Source organism: Euprymna scolopes, chromosome 11 (assembly GCF_053919585.1).
Source record: "Euprymna scolopes isolate OS-2025 chromosome 11, ASM5391958v1, whole genome shotgun sequence".
In the NCBI taxonomy this organism is placed as follows: domain Eukaryota; kingdom Metazoa; phylum Mollusca; class Cephalopoda; order Sepiida; family Sepiolidae; genus Euprymna; species Euprymna scolopes.
In genome coordinates this window covers 146,137,015-146,159,518 of record NC_136492.1, presented here as the reverse complement: position 1 = coordinate 146,159,518, position 22,504 = coordinate 146,137,015, and the positions used below count along the sequence as shown (strand labels likewise).

The following is a 22,504-nucleotide window of genomic DNA, read 5'->3' as shown; positions in this document are numbered from 1 at the left end:
TATATTCCAAATTTTAAGATGTTGTCCATCTTACCATTTATTGTTTTAAGTATGTTTAAATGTTCAATTCTTGAAACATTCTGAAAACATTGAAATCTATCATTTGTTTGTATATGCTCTGTAGTTACATCGAGCTTAATTAATCAAAGGATTGGTATGAATAAAAGGTGAAATACAATTGAATATATATATATATATATATATATACTAGGTGTACCTGAAGTAAAAAAAAAAAAAAAAAAAAGGGGGAAAGAAAATATGTGCATGCGAGTGTTGTTTTTCTAAACGGTTCAATTCTTGTAAGTAAAAAAATACTTGAGCTGACATCGAAATCAAAACTTAGACACTGAGTCAAGTACGATAATCATTAGTCCAGCTTGCCAAGGTCTTTAAAGGTTTTTCAAACCTTGTGAAATGGTTGACACCTATAAAAATTCGATGACTCCCCCTCCCACTAGTAGAATTTTTTAAATATTTTTACCTCTTACCACCCCCTTTTACAGAGGAAAACCGATTAAAGTTTTCCATATGTCTCAATACTCTATATACCAAATTTCAAGCCTGTAGATGAAAAATTCGTTGAGTATATGGGTTGAAACGTGTCCTCACACACACACACATACAATCTCACTTTTAATATATATATATATATATATATATATATATATCTAAAATCATAATAGTTTTCTCTTGATGGCAGTAAATGATAACATTGGGGTAAAATTTTAGAATTGTTTGCATTTCAAATTTCTGTTTAAAGTTGTGATATGGCGGAAGATATTGTCTAGATGGTTTTTTTTTTTTTTTTGGTTTTTTTTACAAGGTAGTCACCACTTATCAAGACCTGGAAGCCACTCGTATTATTGCATGTACAGTAATCAATGGGATAGTATCGTAGTAATCGTTAGTATTGGAGATTTGATAAAGTGGCTTACTTAAAGGGGCAGTTCATCAGGAATTTGTTTATGTTGGACTTGAAGACATCCAGGTTGTAGTCAGGTTGGAAACAGGCAAACGGAAGAGAGTTCCACAGGTGTGCACTTCTAAGAAAGAAGCTTTGTTCATGGAATCCATATTTTGGTTTTGGCACAGATAAACAGTGGAGAAATTTTGGTTTCAGCTAGATGGGTGTTTATCATGAAAGATTGGCGAGGCGGGACCAGAGATTGGAGCTCAGACGAGCACTTGCCATGGAAGTAACGATAAAACAGACAGGCTCGCAATGTCTCTCCTTTGTGAGAGAGGTTGCAGGGAAGAGAAAATAGTATCTGTCACTAAGCCACGAAGCCTATTTTGTACTCTGTCAAGGCAGGATAGGCTGTTTTTAGCAGCTCCAACCCAGATGTGGCAGCAATACTCCATCCTTGGACGTACTTGGCTTTTATATAAAGAATTGCATCTGCGGTGAGATATCTTCTGGAGCAGTATAAGGATCCTACCATTTTTCCAGCAACCTTGGCAACTGACTTGATGTAGGTGTTCCATTTCAGATCAGGAGTAAAGGTCAAGCCCAGAAGCTTATCAAAACATTGAGCTTCCCCTAGACGAGAGCCATCCATTTCAATTGATGCCAGATGTGGATCAGAGCCTTGATGATGTAAAGATAGGAGCTTGGTGAACGAATATATAGTAATACAGAGACAGCTGTTGCATCGTATTTGTGGCTATACATGACAGGTGCTTGTTCATGCTTTGAAATTTCATCAACAGATCATTTGTAATCCGTAATCTTATGTTTTTATTACATCTGTTCTACGTTTCTGAATTTTTGAAATGCGGCTTGGTTATTCCTATTAAATTCATCAGACTACTGTTCTCATCTTGAGTGTGATTTTCACAACGTTTCGGTCGATGTAACCTTAGTGTGGGTGATCAAAAAATACAATTACGAATTACTTAGGACTTCTATCCAGCCATGGCTGATGGAATGAGAGCATGCTACCCCCGTGAAGTAAATAAAGGGTTCTGTTCGAAATTCTGTACAAATCCCCAAGTTCGACAGAAACATTCCTGAGTTTGACAAGATACACCTGGAGAAATTAGGTTACATCAACCAAAATGTTGTGAAAATCACACTTACTCTACTGTCTATCTAAAAAAACTTTATCCGTGTATATATATATATATATATATATATATATATATATATATATATGTATGTATATATATATATATATATATATTAGTTCATATATCCAAATAAAATGTTATAAAGATATATTTTATGTATCGATTTTTTTCAATATTTTATTTCAATATTTGCTCCAACAATATGAACTCTATTTATGGCAACTAAGTTATACTTAATAGTTTTTTTTTTTTTTTTTAATGGAGAGTAGAAAACGCATTGTGGATGCGTTATCGGCAGCTCCTGTTACTCTCGCTTCTTCTTATTTGTCCCTCAGTCCTCATTTTTTAATGAGTGATTTTTCTGACAAAGGGAGAAGAAAAAGCTGTTTTCTAGGTTGGCAGTATTTTGCGCAAACAGTTGGCAGAGATGGCGGAAATTTTCTGTTTCTATGTCTATCCTTGTAGCCATGTTACTAGTAAGGGTGCTGGAGGTAAACGTTTTGTCTGGGCTGACGTTATCCGCCTGATAGTCAGGGACCTGAACCTTGGATTAACCACCAAGGAGGCTGTCCTATCAGCAGGTGCAAAGTACTGGAGCTGCTGTATTGCCATTTGGTGAATGGATTCTGGACCATGCAGTAGCTTCTGGTGGGGCCTCTCGATGCCATACTAGTGGGTAATTGTTACGGCTTTACCTTTTCATTAGCTACAAATAAAAAAAAATTTCTTCGTTTCTTTTTCTCTCTTAGTTTCCCCTCTCTGTCCTGCTCTAAGTAAATCTGACGACCTAGTCCACAAATTCCAAAAATTCATCATGACAAGTTTCAAGAAAAAATACACGATTAAACCCGGTTCTCCAACTTCCAACGTAGACCCCTACTACCATGTCTCCTTCTCCAACATCAGGGGTCTACGTTCTAACCTTCCAGAGGTTGAAACCCAATTACAGGAGACTAAACCAGACCTTTTATTTTTAAGTGAAACTGACATTGGACAGGCTATTTCCCTAGAAGAGTTTGTAATTAAAGGATACTCTAACTTAACTTCTAAATCTGACCCCCAAGATCGCCATGGGCATGGAATTTGTGCCTATATTAGGGATAACTTTCCATGTGGTAGGGAAATCTCCCGGGAAGATCCTAACTTACCCTATATGTGCTTCCGGGTTGCTTTAGCTCACACTACGGCATTTATATTTACTCTCTATCGCCCCCATAACAGCGGAGTTACTATCTTTCAAAGCATATCTAAGAAAATTGACCAAGTCTTATCTGCTTATCCTTCAGCTAACATTCACGTATGTGGTGACTTCAATGTTCACAACGTCGAATGGTTGACCCACTCTAACAAGACCGATGATGAGGGAAGGTTCTGTCATGATTTCTCCATTGCCTATGACCTCGCTCAGATTGTTCAGGAACCCACCCGTGTGCCCGACAATGATGGCCAGTATGCGAGCCTACTAGACCTTTTTCTCACAACTTGCCCTGAACTATGTTCAGTTTCTGTTCTGTCGCCTCTTGGCTCTTCCAGCCACTCTGTTGTATCAATTAAGATAAAAATGAAATGTAATAAGTCCCCAGACGTACCTCTCCATCGTACAGTATATCGATACACTATGGCTGACTGGGATAGCTTCCGTACATTTATATCTGATCTACCTCTGCATTCCATGTTTAAAAAGGATGTGTCCTCTATAGTAATAGACCTGACGGAATGGTTAATTGTAGGTATTGACCGTTTCATACCCTCGAAAAAGTTTCAGCAAAAACCTAACAGCCAGCCATGGCTTTCTCCAGAATGTGCTGCTGCCATTGTGCATAGAAATCACTTTTTCCACTGTTTCCAATGTAATAGATGTATGAAAACTAAAGCCGCTTTCAGGACTGCCAGCAACCATTGTAAGAAAGTAATAAAGAATGCAAGAGAGTTGTATGCTCAATCTGTTAAGTCCAAAGTAGCTGAGCAGCGGCTTGGTTCCCACCAGTTTTGGCAAATAGCAAACAGAATCCTGAACAGAAGCGTGTGCTCCATCCTAACTATTATCAATGGACCTGAGGTAATCTCGTCAGCATCAGACAAAGCCAAACTCTTTGTCAAGAACTTTGCAGCTAATTCTACCCTTTGCGATCAAGGCTGCCAACCCCCAATATTTCCTCCTGTATCAGAAAACACGCTATGTGATATACATATATCTGTACATGATGTTGCCAAGCTAATCAAAAACCTTGATTCCAGTAAAGCAACTGGCCCTGACGGTATTCCAATTATAGTACTCAAAAGACTTCAACCTGAACTAGCGCCCATACTTACAAAACTGTTTAAACGTTGTCTTAAGGAGAATAGTTTCCCATCTCCCTGGAAAATTTCATCAGTATGCCCTCTCAGTACAGGCCAATAAGTCTCCTGTGCGTCATGAGTAAGTTGCTGGAATCTGTGTTAAATACAGAAGTAATCAACCATCTCAACAAAAATAACCTTCTTAGTGACACTCAATATGTTTCCGTTCTGCTAGATCTACAGCAGATGTGCTTACAGCTATATCTCATAGGATTAGCAAATCTCTCGACGGAGGCAACCTTTCTAGGGCAATTGCTCTTGACATATCTAAGGCCTTTGATAGGGTATGGCATAAAGGTTTACTTCATAAGATCTCTAGCTATGGTATTGCTGGAAATGTTTCTCAATTATTAAATCATTTCTTTCTGATAGGTTCATAAGAGTAGTAGTTGAGGGGCAAAAATCAGAAGCTCACAGTATTAATGCCGGTGTCCCTCAGGGGTCCATCCTGGGCTCAACTCTTTTCCTGATCTACATTAATGATCTTCCAAATCACATCCTTACATCATTTGTAGACATTTATGCTGACGACACTACCATTTATGGTAGCACATCTAAGTCAGTAAACGACCAAGTTCTCTCCAATTCTCTCTCCTCTGATCTTGAGCACGTAGTACAATGGGGTAAAGAATGGCTGGTTACTTTTAATGCATCTAAAACCAAGCTTCTCTCTTTACATCATCAACATTCTGATCCACATCTGACATCAATTGAAATGAATGGCTCTCGTCTTCAGGAGGCCTCAAGTTTTGACAAACTTCTTGGCTTGACCATTACTCCTGATCTTAAATGGAACACGTACATCAAATCTGTTGCCAAGGCAGCTGGAAAAATGGTGGGATCTTTCTATCAATCCGGTAGATATCTCACTGCTGATGCTATTCTCTATCTATATAAGAGTCAGGTACGTCCAAGGATGGAATACTGTTGCCACATCTGGGCAGGAGCTGCTAGAAAGGACTTGGCCTGCCTTGATAGAGTTCAAAATAGACTTCGTAGCCTCGTAGGAGATGTCCTTTTCTCTTCCTTGCAACCTCTATCTCACAGAAGAGATGTTGCGAGTTTGTCTCTGATGTATCGTTATTTTCATGGAAAGTGTTCGAATGAGGTTCTATCTATGGTCCCCCCTCGCCAAACTTTCACAAGAAACACTCGTCTAGCTGTAAACACTATCAATAATTCCCCCCACTCTTTATCTGTGCCTAAACCTAAACGTAGATTCCATGAACAAAGCTTTTTTTCTTAGAACTGCACGCCTGTGGAATTGTCTTCCGTTTTCCTGCTTTCCAGCTGACTACAATATGGTTGTCTTCAAGTCTAACGTAAATAAGTTCTTGATGAGCCGTTCCATATAAGTTATCAACTTTACCAAATTTTCATTACCAATGATTACTATAATGTCCAATTTCTACTGTAAACTCTTTAACCCTTATCCTTGAGTGGCCTCTTGGCCTTGATAATGTGGTGATGCCTATGTAAAAAAAAAAAAAAAAAAAAAAACTAAGTTACACGGTCTTCTACGTTTCATCCTCATTGGCCTGAAGCATGGAAGACTCTGTGTTTTATCGTCATAAATATATTTTTATAACTTTATACATACACTATTTTAATCAGCATTGCTCACACGTTTTCTTTTCATTAGTAGTAGTATTAGTAGTAGCATAGCTAATAATTAAAGTGAAATGAGTTTCAGTATTCCTCAGAAACTTTCAAACGTCAGCATAATCATTAGCAGAAACGACAGAAACTAAAACTCATGATTGAGTTGTTTTAGTTTTTAAAGACCGACATTTTTAAGTGGATTTTAGCTTTTCTAATGCCCCCACTATCTGAAATCTCGATTTGGAGTTGTCTCCCTTGTTTCTCGAGAATATTTTCAAGTTCGTGTCGTGAGATCGCTAGTAGTGTAGCTATGAAATTTTATGTTCTATTATAAAATAAAACTATTAAAACTATTTTAATTTGTATGAGTTTTTAGTGTACGATATTGTCTTTCTGTCACGGGTATGCATCGATGTACAGATTTTTCGGTACTACTACATGATTCCCACCCTCAAAGTTCTTCTATAATGTAGTTCGTACCCCATTTTTTCGGGTCTAAAGTGATTCTTACCAAAGGAAGATAGAAAAAAAACATACTTCTTGACATTTTATTCTATTCTATAAAACATGCTGAAAAATCCATAAAACGAACTTTAAACAATCAGAATTAACTTTGGTCGATAATACTGTAAAATTGAAGCACTAATTTAGTAAAAAAAAAAAATAAATAAACAAAAACTTAAAATGTCGCGTAAGATTGCTACAAAGTGGTCTTGATCTCTTGTCAAAACATGCCGGAAGTTTTTATCCAAGCACGACTGGAGAAAAACTCACTTTTTCTTCAAAATCTCGATCTTGTTGTCTAACCAAGTCCTCTCAATTTGTTGTGTGTGCCCACCTGCATTTGAATCTACATAGTGTCCTGGTGATTGACGGTTTTGTGATCGTACCCAGCTTGATAAAGTTGTCAATATGCTGACCATTCATCAAAATGTATTGTTGAACCTGCTTCTAGTTCACGTTCAAATGATAAGGATTAACGTTGCTGCATCTCGTTTGTGTATGTAAAAGTCCCTTACATCGGTACCCTGACACTATCCAAAGTCTCATTGGGCCATCAATATGTGTGCCATGGTTCCAATAATTTCGCGCTGGATTTCTAATGTTTTCTTCGGCAGGTTCATCTCTAGCTAAAAGACGGCCACGATTGTATTTCTGACGCCTCATCTATTTGTACTAGGTTGTCTATTGTTCCCCTCATCTTTCCTCAGAGCACGCTTTCCGACTGTAATAAAACCAGCCAATCACAGTATTTGTGGAATTTTCTTAACCAGAAGATAAAATTGAAGGAGAGATTGAGTTATTGTTTCCTCACAGTGCATCACTCCGGGATAAAACTCTCGTAACAACATCTCAGTAGGATATGCTAAGTTATCTTTCTCCACGTTTTATAAGTGAAAATATCAAATAAACTTGGAAGGGAAATATTACATTATTTGTCTTCTTTTTTGTTTTTTGGGTTTTTTTTTTAGTTTACCTATATTGAGGTTGGAACAGAATATGAGGGTAGGAATCACGCTATTTTTCTTTATTTTATTTTCTAATATTTCACGGTAGAAATCCTGGACAAGCATCCAAAAATGGTTAATTTTATTTTCTTAATGTTGGCATTACTGTTGTAAAGGGTGTATCCCAAGTGATACGTTTTCTTTCTCTCTCTCTTCTGTATGCCTCAACGTCCCATATATTTCAAAATGTTTGCCGCAAAGCAATGCCCTGTTACAACACACAGCAATGTGTCCCCCAAAAAAAATCTTCCCCAATTCCTCCAAGCAATCTGCTTTATGGAACCCAGCACACCTCATTTGCATGTGTGTAGCATGACTTTGCAAGATCATCCGAGGCCATGTGTGTTAAACCTGATGGATGCCATCTTGGATCTCTTTTCATCCCAACCTGCAGGAAAGACAGGCATGAGGGAGTTTGAAAAGTAGACCATTCCTATTTTCCCCACACTTCCCCTTGATCTCATCATCATAGAGATGGTAGAGAGGTGGCAATCACCTCTGCTGAATGCTTCTCTGAAGGGGGACGGTGCATGCCTCATCTTCGCGTGTGCTCTCAGCCATAGTCTGATGGTCGAAGAACACTGCATCTCTTGGGAGGCTACTTACATCTGAGTCATTGCTTGATGGGGTTGGTGCACTGGCTTCCCGATAGCTTCACCCAGACAGGATCTTCTTTGGTGTACGACCCCTTCTCTTCTTTGTTGGCGACTACTCTGTCAGGGTAGATTCCCTCTTATCAGACCCGGTATTGGTAGATGTTGTAGCAATACACGGCTTCCAAGATGGTGCACTGCTTCCTGGTTACAATTCATTTGACTCTGCGATGGTTTCTCTTGGCGATACTGTTGCCAGATGGCACATAAGCACATCGTAGTCACAGCCACACTCCTCACTCATCTAGGAACTGCTTGACCTGACGCGTGCAGAAGGCTGGGTTATTGTCCATCCACACCTCTTTAGGCATGCCTCTTTCAAAGAACTGAGATGACAGCTGGTGAATAATGTAGGAGGCCTGGCGTTCGAATGGTCTCCAGACAGTGAAATGCATGTTCATAATCGATGAGGGTGAGGAAGTGATTGCCACCATGTGTGACATCCATGCTGCTCACTCCCAACTTCTCCCTCTTCCACTGTATTAGAGCTGAGTCAATTGCTGGGCATGCCTCACAACTACTCTCCTAACATCTGTCTTTCTTACTTAAGTCAATCATCTTGCCAAAATATAAGTTCTGCTTGATCCCATGGTGCCCGCACTGCCGATGCATCTCCATGATATCATCTACATTACATGTAACAGCTGCACTCAGTCGCTGCAGAGTTCTAGAACCTCTCCAGGTATCAGCCAGTAGCCACCATTGAGGTATTCATGTCAATGCCCTGTACATCGCAGACCTGATCAAGGCTCCATCTACGGTCAGGTCATACTATTTGTCTCAACCAGGGTGGTGAGCCACCTTCATATTAAAATCTCACTTGCTGCCCATGTGGTCAGCCATGCTCTTCCAGACAATACATCGGTTATCCACCAATAAGTGCACACAGTCGGTGATGATATGTAGTACCCTGGCTTGCCACTGAAACGCCAGATGAACTCCCTTCAACGTGGCATCAAGTGCGGCCAAGTTTATGTGCCTAGAATCATTCTCTGGCCAAAGCTAGCAGGCGTCTTTGATAATGAAATCATCAACCGCAAGGTCAACTCCAAGGGCTAGTGAACTAGCGTCCACCCAGACTGTGAACTCATTCTTGTTGATACACCATTTCCCTTGCACAGGGTTGTCATGAGTCACCCAGGCCACAATCTCCATTAGCATGCTCTGTAAGATGGCATCATGCACTTCATCATCCCATTCCAACACAATGTGTCCCCAAAAGAATTCTCCCCAACTCTTCCAAGCGACCTGATTATGGAGCCAAGCTCACCTCATTTGCATGCGTGTAGTGTGACTTTGCGAGATCATCTGAGACTGTGTGTGTTAAAACCTCATGGACAGCTTGAATCTCTTTTCATCCCAACCTGCAGAAAAGACAGACACGGGGGCGTCTGAAAGGTAGGCCATTCCTATTTTCCCCACCATTACTTCACAAATTTGCACATAAATTAAACCATATGTTATAAAAAACGGAAGCCATAAAGACCAGCTGCAGCAATGGATAGTCGATAATTAGACTGCAATAGTTGTCTGCGTTAATCCCAAACAAATTATAAAACCATCTGGAGTGTCCCTTTTATAACTGAACTTTCGCTACAATTATAAATAACCATGTGTCTAGCCTACTTTATTAAAATTACTTTATTTTGTCCGAAAGTACATAATATAAAAAAGGAAATAACAGTAAAAAAAAAAAAGTAAACTGAATAATCCTTTAAAAAATACGTATCAACTTCAAATAAGGCATATTGCAACTGACATGTTATTGGCTGCTTTCATTAGGTCCCAGATTTATAGGGATACTTTAAGAGAGGAGTTCTGTAGGAAGGGGTGAAATTTTGCTAGGTGCTTGTGCAAATTAGTGATGTTTTAAACCAAGGCATTTCAGATGAAAACATTATTACATACTTACGTGTCATGTCGAAATTAGTATGAATTCCAAAACTTCTGAAAAATGATTCAGTTGAAAATAATTCAAAGTAAGAAATAAAGTTTATCGATCTATAGTTTTATCGTATGTATTTGATGTTGAAGAGTTCTGAGAATCTAGGGGATGTAACTGCAATTGAACGTTTTGACTGAAAGATTGTAATTCCACTATTTTTAAGCATAAAATGTTTGTTTAAAATACATCTAGCATAGTTACTGGATCATTGTTCATAATTTTTGGAAATAATACTAATTTTAACTTAAAACGTAAGTACGTAATGTTTTCACCTGAAATGCGTTTTTTTAAAATGTCACATCTACACTAACGCCTTTTGCTGTCGGTTTTGTTAATAGAATTTCCCTTGAGAAATAAGAGACGTTGCAAGCCTCTCTCTGCTCTATCGTTATTTTCATGGTAAGTGTTCGTTTGAACTTCAACCTATGGTCCTCTTTGCCGAACTTTCATAAGAAACACTCGTCTAGCTATAACCACGATCAATAATTCTTCTATCTATTCCTAAATCTAAAGAAAAGTTCAATGAACGAAGCTTCTTTCTTAGAACTTCCCACCTTTTGAACTGTTCCATTGGCCTGCTTTCCAGTTGACTACAATATGGTCGTCTTTAAGTTCAATGAAAACAAGTTATTGTTGAGCTGTCCCCTTAAATAATCAAATTATACCTAATTTACACCACTAACGATTACTATGCTGTGATCTCGGTGATCACCCTACTCATTAATGCTTATCCTTAAGTGGCTTCAGGCCTTGAAGTGGTGATTCCCTTTTTAAACAAAGGCGCAACATTGCAACATTGAAGCTGCAGCTTGTTAGACAGTGTTAAACTTATTAGCTTATAGATTTATGTATCCTTTTGTTCTTTGTGCTTTTCAATGACAGAATATATTTTGGGTTTGTAGACGGAATTAATAATCAAACCTAATGACCGGACGCATAGTTCTACAGAGAACTTGTGCATAGGAAGAATTCTAGCAAACCAAATAAAGTAGCCGTTTGATTAAATTGGATAAAAATTCAAATATTATTTAAGACCATACTCGCATCATTGCTCGGTATTGAATATTGTCTAAATCACAATTGATTTCTCATTTTTTTCTCTGTTGTTTAATTCAATTCTACTCGTCTACCTTTTGAAGGCAATCAAATAATCCATCTTTTTTAAACAATGTTTTTTCTCTGGTTTCTCTGTGATGTTTTTTTTTCTGATTAATAAACCTTCTTAAAATTAAACTTCGGCGTACGAGTGATTGTATCCAACTGACGACAACTGTTGTATTAATGACAACGTAAGTTATAAAAACTGTCTAAAACATTAAATATGCATCTTACTAAAAGTAAATCACTTTTAACCTTTGTAATTAAATTATCTTGAAATCTTTTGGAATACTTTCATAAATTAAAATTGTTTGAATTTGTTCAAATGATTCAATTCAATTTATTTAACGATGAATAAAACCAACTTTAATTGCAATGGAGGAAATTTACAGTATCCCATTACCTTGAATTGTTGTTGAATCATTTATTACCTCATTTGGAAGTCTATTACAAGATCCAGTATGCTGATTCTTCACTTCCGGTTTAGCTTTGTCTAGTTCAGGAATGAATAATCTGTCCCAAGTTATATTATAATGCCTACTGAAGAGATTGCAGGCCAAAAGGTGGAAAAGGTTATCTTAAGTCGGCATTCATAAGACAGAAATCACAATTTAAATAGCAAGTCTTTCCAATTTCTCCAGATATTGGATATCACATTAGATATGGAGCAGATACCTGGACGCTATACTCTAACAATGACTTGACTAGGGAGACAAAACGTGGGAGAAATATTTCATGAGTTTATAGAAAAAGTGTTGAATGAAAAACGGGATACTTCTTGCTTTGTTTGCGGACTGGATGCAATGTTTAGATGACTTGCTTGGCGAGTCAACCAGTAGGCCAAGATCTTTTGGCTCGTTCAACTTCTTGGGCAGTGCTGTGTCACCGCCCAAAGTAAAATCCAAGTTAGAACCCATTGCAATATGGTACCATTTGTTGGCATTTCCAGGTATATTGAAGGCTAGATATGTGATTGTCAAATTTGCTTCTATGAGCTCCTTATTTGATATCATCTGCAAATAGGAGTAAATTTCTACCAATCACTTCTGGGATGTCCTAAATACAGATTAGAGACGGAATAAGGCCCAGCATGAAACGTTGACACATCACTGCAATTATCTATCTCAGATGACACTGACATTCATCGGAAACGTGTTTGTACGATCACCAAGAAATAATATTATCCACTTCATAAATTTTCATTTGCAAATTTGTAATCATTGCGATTATTTTAAAGAAATAAAACAAATGTGGCGTTTCTGAATTTTTAAGATGAGGATTTGTTATTCGTATTATTTGGATTCATTGAACTACTGTTCTCATCTTGCAAGATGAGAACAGTAGTCCGATGAATCCAAATAATACGAATAAAAAATATATTCAAAGTTTTAATTGGATAAAACAGTCCTGTAATTTGTGTGAATTTTAATCCAACAGTAATGCTTCGATTTGTTATTGTCATAAACACGAGTCGCACGAGTATTACATAAAAGAAATAAAACGAATGCGGTTGCAGTTTTTATCTAAACAAAAGAACCTGCGGCAAATCAAAACGAATCAATTTTCAATTATTTTAAAGCTTGAGGCATATATATATATATATATATATATATATTGTTTTTTTAAAATATGATAATTATATTTTAAAAACAATATATATGCCGATCCCCATTTGGGGGTACCAAATTGATGAAAGGAAATTTATCCCCAACTCGCATTTAGGTTAAAATGCACTTTCGTATAACTAATTGAATTCATTCAAAACGTATGGAAAATTATATATATATATATATATATATATATATATATATATATATCAGCTGATTCTTCATTTAACTATAGTGAATAAATTAAAAACCAAATCCAATGCTACTATATTTTAGCTGCACGTTTTTGTTGTTGTTGTTGTTTTTTTTTTTTGTTTTGTTTTTTTTTCAAGATATGTTCTATTTGTTTTCAGACATGGGACGCGTTGTGCTGGAGCAGTTGCGGCCAAAGCGAACAACAGTGTTTGTGGTGTCGGTGTGGCATATGAAGCCAAAATTGGGGGTAACCCTCTTTTCTCTTACCCTCACTTTTTATTTTACTCTGTTCACTTTTTATAAGAATATCTTTTTTCTTCCCATCACTTTGATATGAAACAATCAATATTAGAATATTCTGCTTTTCTATTATTCTTGTCTAGGCATATGAAACTGCAAACTTTGGACGATTCTATTTCTAAAAGATTGCCATTGCCGTCCTGCACCTACATTGGTACAAAAAGGGGCAATTTTCGACTTCCTTCATCGTTGAATAAATTGGTCCGAGATTACAAAGTTTCGTGCGAGATTTTAGTTTCATCTATTAAAATTACTCTACGAATTATTTTTTGTACTTCGGCTTTTATGAACCCGCGATTTCGATAAGGTAACTTGGGTGCGCCCATCGGATAATGGGAAGAACCGGACACAGTCAACAAGTAGTTTTCTAAATATTAAGACATTTTTCGAATATATTACTTTATGAATCTCAGTGGTCGTCGCCATTCTTAACATATGTGTGTGTGTGTTGGGGGGGGTGCTTGTAACAATTTGGAGTTTTTTTTGGTTTTTTTTTACAGTGACCACCACTTATCAAGGCCCGAAGCCACTCAGGGATAAGGGTTATTGCAAGTACATTACGTTAGTGTGGAGATTTGATGAAGTGTTTACTTAAGGGGGCGGTTCATTAGGAATTTGTTAACATTGGACTTGAAGACATCCAAGTTGTAGTCCAGTGGGAAGCAGGCAGACGGAACAAAAAGGCTTATCCGGTTGTTTCCGGTTATTTCATATGCCAAGCACAGCTGAATAACTTTGTGGAAATCGTGGCTTCATAAATGCAGAAGCACCATTATTTCTTTATTAGAAATCGCTCCAGACAAGGCAGGATGCCTCTTAATATAAGAAGCTAAAAAATGCTACTTCAACATCACAAAAGTTGGCAAAAGTAAGTGTTATATAGAATAGATTCTGACCAGAACACAATTCCTCTCTCTTTGTCAAAAACATCGCTTGTGAAATGTGAGAACAGAAGGAGAAAGTAAGGTAAGCTGAAAGTCTAATGTTATGCAATTTGTACCTGAGTTAATGATGATCGATACTCGATTTGCTTTGCCCAACGAGTAAAAAAAAAATAGTGAATAATTGTATAGAGGCAACTTCCCTATCATGGTAATCGAGTCCTTGCACGATATGAGATAAAAATGTTAATGAAAGTCCACCTTTAAAATGTTGCCTCTGCCGCAGGAAAGATTCTATCAAGTGAAAGAATGCCAATTTATTAAAACAAAATAAATTTTGTTGGAAACTCAATGTAAAGAGTTTGTAAAAGTACAGAGTTCCAGTGAACGTTCTTGTGAAAGGAGTTGTTTTGTATGTAAGGAGAAATTTAGTACATTTTTTTCTGACTGAAGTCCGGTTCGTGTGTGTGTGTAAATAGAATAGATATGAAATTATGTGTGTATATTAGCATGTATGTTTTGTTAGTGAGAGAGTGTATGTTACTTAAGTGATGGACATGTGTGTGTTGGGACACAAATTAATATTTATATTTTTGCCAAATTTGTTGATCACCAAATTCTATTAGGCTGAGAAGAAAGTTATTGTGGAACTTTACACTTTGATTCAAATACGTTTTCGTTATACCTTTACTTTATATTTCATTTTTGAGAGCGTTTTTCACTCTATCCAATCGTTTAAATTACAATGGTTTTAAAATAATTGTCTTTTCAGAACGTTCAATAGAAGATGAAAAAAATAAGCAAATTTGCAGTTTTCTTATTTCAATTCAAGCTAGGCCGAAATTGCACTGTAGAGAACCTACTGCTGAAACATAACAGTATTAACGAAATGTTTGGCCTAGAAACCACTACTGAACGCACAGTACTGCGGTGGTTTAAGAAATTTCGTGGTGGCGACAAGTCTTGAAGATGATGAGCATAGTGATCGGCCATCGGATGTTGACAACGATCAATAAGAGCCTTAGTTGAAGCCAATCCACGCACAACTTTTCGAGAACTTGTTTCTAAATTAGACGTAACTATATAACGATTTCCAACCATTTGAGAGATTGGAAAGACAAAATACTTGATAAATAGGTGCCTCAGGAATTGAACATCTACCACAAGAAATTGCCAGGGCCGCTGCAAAAAAGGTAGGCTCTCTCTACCGTGCTAGAAAACTACTGACACCTGAAAGTATCCTGTATCTCTATAAGGCCACCATTCGCCCATGTATGGAGTATTGTTGTCACATCTGGGCTGGTGCGTCTTCTACTAGTCTCTCGCTCCTAGACAAGGTTCAAAAAAGAGTCGCCATTCTGATAGGCCCTGAACTGGCATCTAAGCTTCAGCCTCTGTCCCATCGATGAAACGTTGCATCAAGTATTTTAATGGTGAATGCTCTGACGAACTGCAGACACTTGTGCCCCCACGATGCAGACACCCTCGACAAACCCGACAGGCAGCTAAATCCCACCCCCACACAGTAGAGATCCCTAGATGTAAAAGATCTTTCTACTCCAGTAGTTTCTTCCCCAGAACCGCTAGACTCTGGAATTCTATTCCAGGATCCTGCTTCCCTAACTGTACTAACATTCAGAAGTTCAAGTGCAACGTGAACCGACATCTTGCTGCCCAAATCCCTACATAGTGCCCCAGTAGTTGCTGACCCTGATAGTAGACCCCTACACCAAAGTGGCACTGTGCCTTGTTTGGGGTGAAAATGTAATAAAAAAAAAAAAAAAAAGAAATGTCGTTATGAAGAGTCATCTTCCCTTATTTTATGCAATAAGAACGACCCATTTCTTTTACCGGGTTGTGATTTGCGATGAAAAGAAGGTTCTTAAGACAAATCAACTCAGTGGTTCGATGCCGAGGAAGATCCATGGCACATCCTGAAGCCAACGTTGCACCAAAACCTCATGCTGACTATTTGGTGGTTGGCAACCTGTCTCATTCATTAGTTTTTGAATGCAAGCAAAATCATTAGGACGAAGAAGTACTGTCAACAAATGGATGAAATTAATCAGAAACTTCGACAACAACACCCAGCATTAGTCAACAGAAAAGGTCCAGTTCTCCTTCATCACAATGCCCGAGTGCACGTTGTTTAACCGACCCTGCAAAAGTTGAACGAATTTGGCTACGAAACTCTGCCATACTCTGCAGACCTCTTACCTGCCGATTACTACTTTTTCAAGCTTCTCGACAACTTTCTGCTTCAAAAACATAAGTGATATCACTGCCACCAGAATGCAAAATTTTTACATTACTGGCATGATACACTTGTTTTGTATTGACAAAAATTGTGTTGATTCTGATGGTGTTTATTTGGAAGAATAAATTTTTTTGGAGCTGAGATATATTCATCTGAATTTAAAAGTAAAAACATTGACATCAAAATTTAAAATTCCACAAGCACTTTTTACTCAACCTAATTACAAGTAATGGAAACCTTTCACTGCACCATTTTAATATCAAGTAATGAAAACCTTACACTGCACCATTTTAATATCAAGTAATGAAAACCTTACACTGCACCATTTTAGTATCAAGTAATGAAAACCTTACACTGCACCATTTTAATATCAAGTAATGAAAACCTTACACTGCACCATTTTAGTATCAAGTAATGAAAACCTTACACTGCACCATTTTAATATCAAGTAATGAAAACCTTACACTGCACTATTTTAATATCAAGTAATGAAAACCTTACACTGCACCATTTTAATATCAAGTAATGAAAACCTTACACTGCACCATTTTAGTATCAAGTAATGAAAACCTTACACTGCACCATTTTAATATCAAGTAATGAAAACCTTACACTGCACCATTTTAATATCAAGTAATGAAAACCTTACCCTGCACCATTTTAATATCAAGTAATGAAAACCTTACACTGCACCATTTTAGTATCAAGTAATGAAAACATTACACTGCACCATGTAATAGCAATTTACATAAGAATTCCTCCTACACACACACACACACACACACACACACACCGCTCTTCTTGATCATCTGTTTTACAATTTAGCAATGATCAAACAGTTATAATTATAATTTGCGATTGATTTAATGTTGCTAAGGGGAAAAAATTCAATTTTTCTCATTGTAAAATGAATTGTTCCCAAATCAAAATTTACCTTGACTAAAACACAAAACATTAAAAAAAATATTTAAAAACGTGACATTCATTTTATTTAAAGAATATTTATATTGATCATTTTTTTTATGGAAAAGTCATTTTTTTCTAAACAGCATTGGCCCTGATAGACATGATTTCCAAAATGTTAACAGCAAATTGTGCAGATTAGTATACAAAGCATTTGCTATTTTGAGAATATTTTAAAGCAATTTCTTGTTTGTCTGTACGTGTTCAACCTCCATCCCCGCTTCTTTTTTTTTCTTTTTTTTTTTTTTTTAAGATTGTATCAGCCAATCGACAAAGGTACAAATTTTCAGCAGATGTTGTATTGACTGAAACTCTAACCAAGTACACTTTCTTCAGACTAGGGTCAAAATGTAGCCATCTTTTCCTGGGAATAGAAATCCTCGAAGATGCCCATTCTCCACTTTCAATTTTTTGTCTTTTGGCTCTTCCAAATTGCACTTATCTTGGAAGGACAACACTCATTCCCCAAACTCCACACAGCGTTTTCTTTTTCCTCCTATTTAGATTACAATCTCACTTAGAGATTGATGTTTGTTTTTGGTTATGAAAAAATTGGAAACTAGTGTGCTGTCTGCTGTTTGGTTCGGAAGGTATTATTAAGCAAAGTTTTTGATTTTTATTCTTTCCCCACTTCCCGTTTTATCCCAATATATATATATATATATATATATATATATATGTGTGTGTGTGTGTGCGTGTGTGTATACGGCATAATCACGTTGAAACACCTATTTTCGTCAGATTAGTAAGCAACGTTGAGCCTGACTAGTACCAGATGGGTGACCATTTGGGAATTCTAGGTGCTATATGTGCTCTCTGCTTATCTCGGCATTGTTTTCAATCGTCCTGAACCTTCACTTGCCACTGATATTCAACAATACTGACTCAGTGTGGTTGGAGATTGTGCAACTCTTGGCATAAAAATTTCACACGCAAACACCCTTACAGTGGGTATCAATTGTCTGTCAAGACTGAAATCAGCTACCGTGTGTGTGTGTGTGTGTGTGTGTGTGTGTGTGTGTGTGTGTGTGAATTTCTAAATAAAATATGTATGGAATATGTTTGAAGCCAAATTACAATGCAAAATTATGAAAACTTGCAATTTGGCTTCAAATGTATTTCATATGCATTTTATTTTAAAATTAAAATTTCAGTCAACGCTTCTAACATAGAAAAAAAAACTACCTTGATTTTCAAATAACGCTGCCAAATGCATTCTTCCAGCATTTCAAAAACAGCATCGCAGTTAACATCACGTGGACTCTTTATTCAATTTTCCTTTAAGTTATCATGGCGAGGAAAAAGCAAAAAAATATAAAATACGAGAGAGTGTTACTCTAAAATATATATCTTACAATAAAATTGTTTTTTATAATTTTACGTTGTAATTTGGCTTCAAACGTATTTCGTACATATTTTATTTTAAAATTAATTTCAGTCAATGCTTCTAACACGGATAAAAAAAACTAACCAAATATATATATAATATATATTTTATGAATAAAAAATCATTTAAGGGCTATCGACCCCTAAATGTGGTGACGAGGATGATTCTAGTTAAGAGTAAGATATAGATTTTTAATCATTTTCGACCAAGGATAACCTTGTGTCTAACACTACCTTTGACAATACTGTAGTCACGCTGAATGCACACACAAAAGAGCACACATCACTTTTGAGCTATTCATCTTGGTGTTTTATACGAGATGATTCAAACATTTCATAACTGACGCCCAAACCAGTTGAAGTGCAGATGAGTCAAATGCGCTCTATGTAGAGGAAAAAAAAATGCTGACTGTTCCAAAGATTTGGGACAGTGAGACAAGACGTGTTCGCCTATGAAAATAATTGTAGTCTGTTATTTGAAGGAATCGTTTTTAAGTTCAATAAAAAAGAATGATTCACGATTAAACATTAAGTTTCTAGACTTGATTATTATTTTTTTTAATCACATTCACTCTAAGCAAGGCATATAGCCACTTGGATGTAAGAGGCTACTGTTTGGGACCATGCTAAAGGGAAATAGGCGAGATGCCTGTTTACATTACATTTATACTTCTGCGTGTCAGCACAGTCATGAAAGCAGATAATAGGGAGGGAATTACAAAATCTAACACTCAAAGGGAAGAAACTATTAGAGTAGAAGGCTTTCCGGTATTTACGGACCTCAACAGTGAATGGGTGGGATTTTGTTGCTAAACAGGTTTGTCGAGGTATGTATGCCAAGGGGGTACAAGTGCGATGAGTTAATTAAAGTACTTGTAAAACAGGCATAGCGATGCAACATTATCGCGATGGAACAGGGGTTGGAGCTTAGTTGACAGTGCAGGACCTATTAGATTGGAGAATCGTCTTTCGATCCTGTTCAAGAGGGAGAAACTAGTGAAAAATACACCAGCTAAGATGTGGCAACAATGCCCCATGCATGGTGTGCGAATGGTGGTTTTGTAGAAGTATAAGATACTCTCAGGTGTGAGAACAATAGCACAATAAAGGGAACCCACCTTCTTTGTAGCAGCCTTGGCAATATCCTCAATGTATTTGTTCCAATTCATGTTGCATGTGAATGTTAATCCAAGGAGTTTGAAGGAATAATTCTCTCGTGGCTATCAGTGATTTAGAAGGCTTCTTGTGCAAGGAAAGCAGCTCAGTCTTAGTAGCATTTAATGTTATCATTCATTTATGTCCCCCCCATCCCACTACTGTCTAGAGGTCGTTTTCTAAGGATTCTTCCATTGCCTTAGATATGTGTATATCCGTTTTTCCCTCGTGTCTATTATAGAGCATTGTATTATCAGCAAATATACGCATCTCAGACACAATATTATCAGGGAGATCGTTTATGAATATCAGAAATAATAGAGGTCTAAGGATCGACCCCTGAGGCACTCCCACATTAATATTATGCTATTTGGATGTACTTCAATCAAGGACAACCTGGATTATCCTCTTGTCTAAAAAGGTTCTAATTTAGTATTCATCCAGTAATGTTGCATGATTTAGTGTTCATTAGGAGCTTTTCATACTAGACATTGTCAAAGATTTTGGATACATCGACTACAGCACTGGCTTCCCCTACCTTATCCAGTGCATGGTATATGCATTCAGAGATGACAGTTAAAATATCTGCAGTAGGACAAGATTACCTAAATCCATACTGTCGGTCAGAAAGATTAGCTTTTGTGAGGTGGTAGATTAGTGCATCATTGATGAATAATTCAAGAATTTTAGCAAGGAAGGAAAAGAGACCGCTACGGTGATAATTGAATGGATCAGTTCTTTTCCCAGAATTCTTGTGCACTGGTATCACAGGCTATTTTCCAGCTATTTTGGAAGCAAGATTTGTTGTAGAGTTTGGAAAGTATTATGGCTATCTCAGCTGAGCATTTTTAACTAGTATAGTGGGGATGGGATCAGACTCCCATATCTTGAAGGTATCAGTTTTTTTTATGATATCACGGACATAAGAGGTGATATTTAGTTAATCAAGTTTGGTTTCAGTCTGTACAAGGAAAGTTTGTTAGACCCAACAAACAACTCCCTCCCAAATTTCCCTATACAGACTGAAAACATACTTGATGATTGTAATATCACCTCTTCTCATGTCTGCAATATCATAAAAACCTTTGATACCTCCAAGATGTGGGGGTCTGATCTCATCTCTGCTATACTAAAAATGCTCAGCTGAGCTAGCCCCAATAAGGTGGAATTGAATTCTCTCAAGATTGAAGTTTGAGGTAAAATTCTATAGTATTTATTTTCTCTTTCAATGTGAAATGTTTTGATGTGTCTATTGCCAACTGCTCCTCTTATTTCAACAAAACTCTAAAAAACTTTGGCGTTTTATTGGTTCTTCTCACTGAAATAAGCACTGTCTTCAAATAAACACTAAAACCATTTTTTTTCTCTTCTATATCTAAGTTAGAATTTTTTTTTTTTTTTAGAGTTCTTCTCTGAAGTTATGAACAATCACAGGTTCTTCATTTGAGTCTCGAAATTCAACCAAATTATTAAAAAATTGATCAGTATTTTGATGCTAGATGGATACTTATTAAAACCGACAGTTATATAATCCCGTTTCTTAACAAATTCAGACTCCCTCTTTATTTTTTAAGATGTAGATGGGGAAATCTCTAGATAAGGTTGAGGAATGTGACATTTTTGAATCGCTTTAACCTCCAAATTTTCCAAAGTGACCATTTTGACACCAACTCCTTCATCTGCTAAATCTTGTCAGCTGAACATCTCTCCATCCTAAATAAAGATATTGTTTGAAAGAGGAAGTTTAACTGTAAACATTGGATGGAAAAAGGTTAAGGAAAGGTGCTGGAATGTAATTTTGCTAACAAAGAAGACATTTTGAAATTCTCTTGTATAGCAATTTTGAAATGCCTTTATCAAATTTCATATCGGATACATTCTTGTCGAATTCCTTTCTCAGTTGTCCTCGTAATTGATAATTGTCTGGTTTTAAAGTATCAGGTCAGTGCAAAAGTTTTTGCCGTTTTAAAATTTCAACTTTAAAATGCAAAACTCTTTTTGAAAATATTTTTTCATAACAATAACGACTTTTGCTTTCTATAATCTGCTTCCGTCTGCCAACATGCTTATGTCTCACTTGTAAAATTCTTTGTTTTGATGTGAAATATAAATCTAACTCGTGCTCAATCTCCTCTTGAAATGTTAACCCAAGGCAATCTCAATGGTTTTGTAATCCTCGAAATAAATCATAATCCAATGGAGCTAGGTCAGGAGAATATGCAGGATTGGACAAGATTTCCCAGCCAAATTCTTATAGGTCTTTGGTCCTTAGTGCTGTGCAAGGACGATAATCATCAGGATGGAAGATGACTCTTTCTGTTAACGAAGGTCGTTTTCAGCTCAACATGGGTGGGAATATCGCAGAGGCATATTATGTGTTAATAATCTGCAAAAAATAGTTCTATATTAATCGGGGTGATATATCTAATAACGCTTTAAAATGCTCTTTTACTGGCAAAAACTTGTATTAACAAATGACAATGTAATAAGCAATTGAATATCAAATAGGCAGCACAAAAAACAAACGGACTCCAATGTATAGCA

The 22,504-nt window shown here is 36.8% G+C and overlaps 1 protein-coding gene across 1 annotated transcript in view; it reads left to right on the top strand.

Annotated features, from left to right (window-relative positions):
* LOC145288101 (neuroendocrine convertase 2-like) overlaps positions 1-22,504 on the top strand; it is a 415,880-nt gene that overhangs the window by 350,198 nt on the left and 43,178 nt on the right. The window contains exon 7 of the mRNA XM_080136159.1: positions 13,177-13,265. Within this exon, the coding sequence (XP_079992285.1) occupies positions 13,177-13,265 (89 nt within the window). The remainder of the gene's footprint in view (positions 1-13,176; positions 13,266-22,504) is intronic.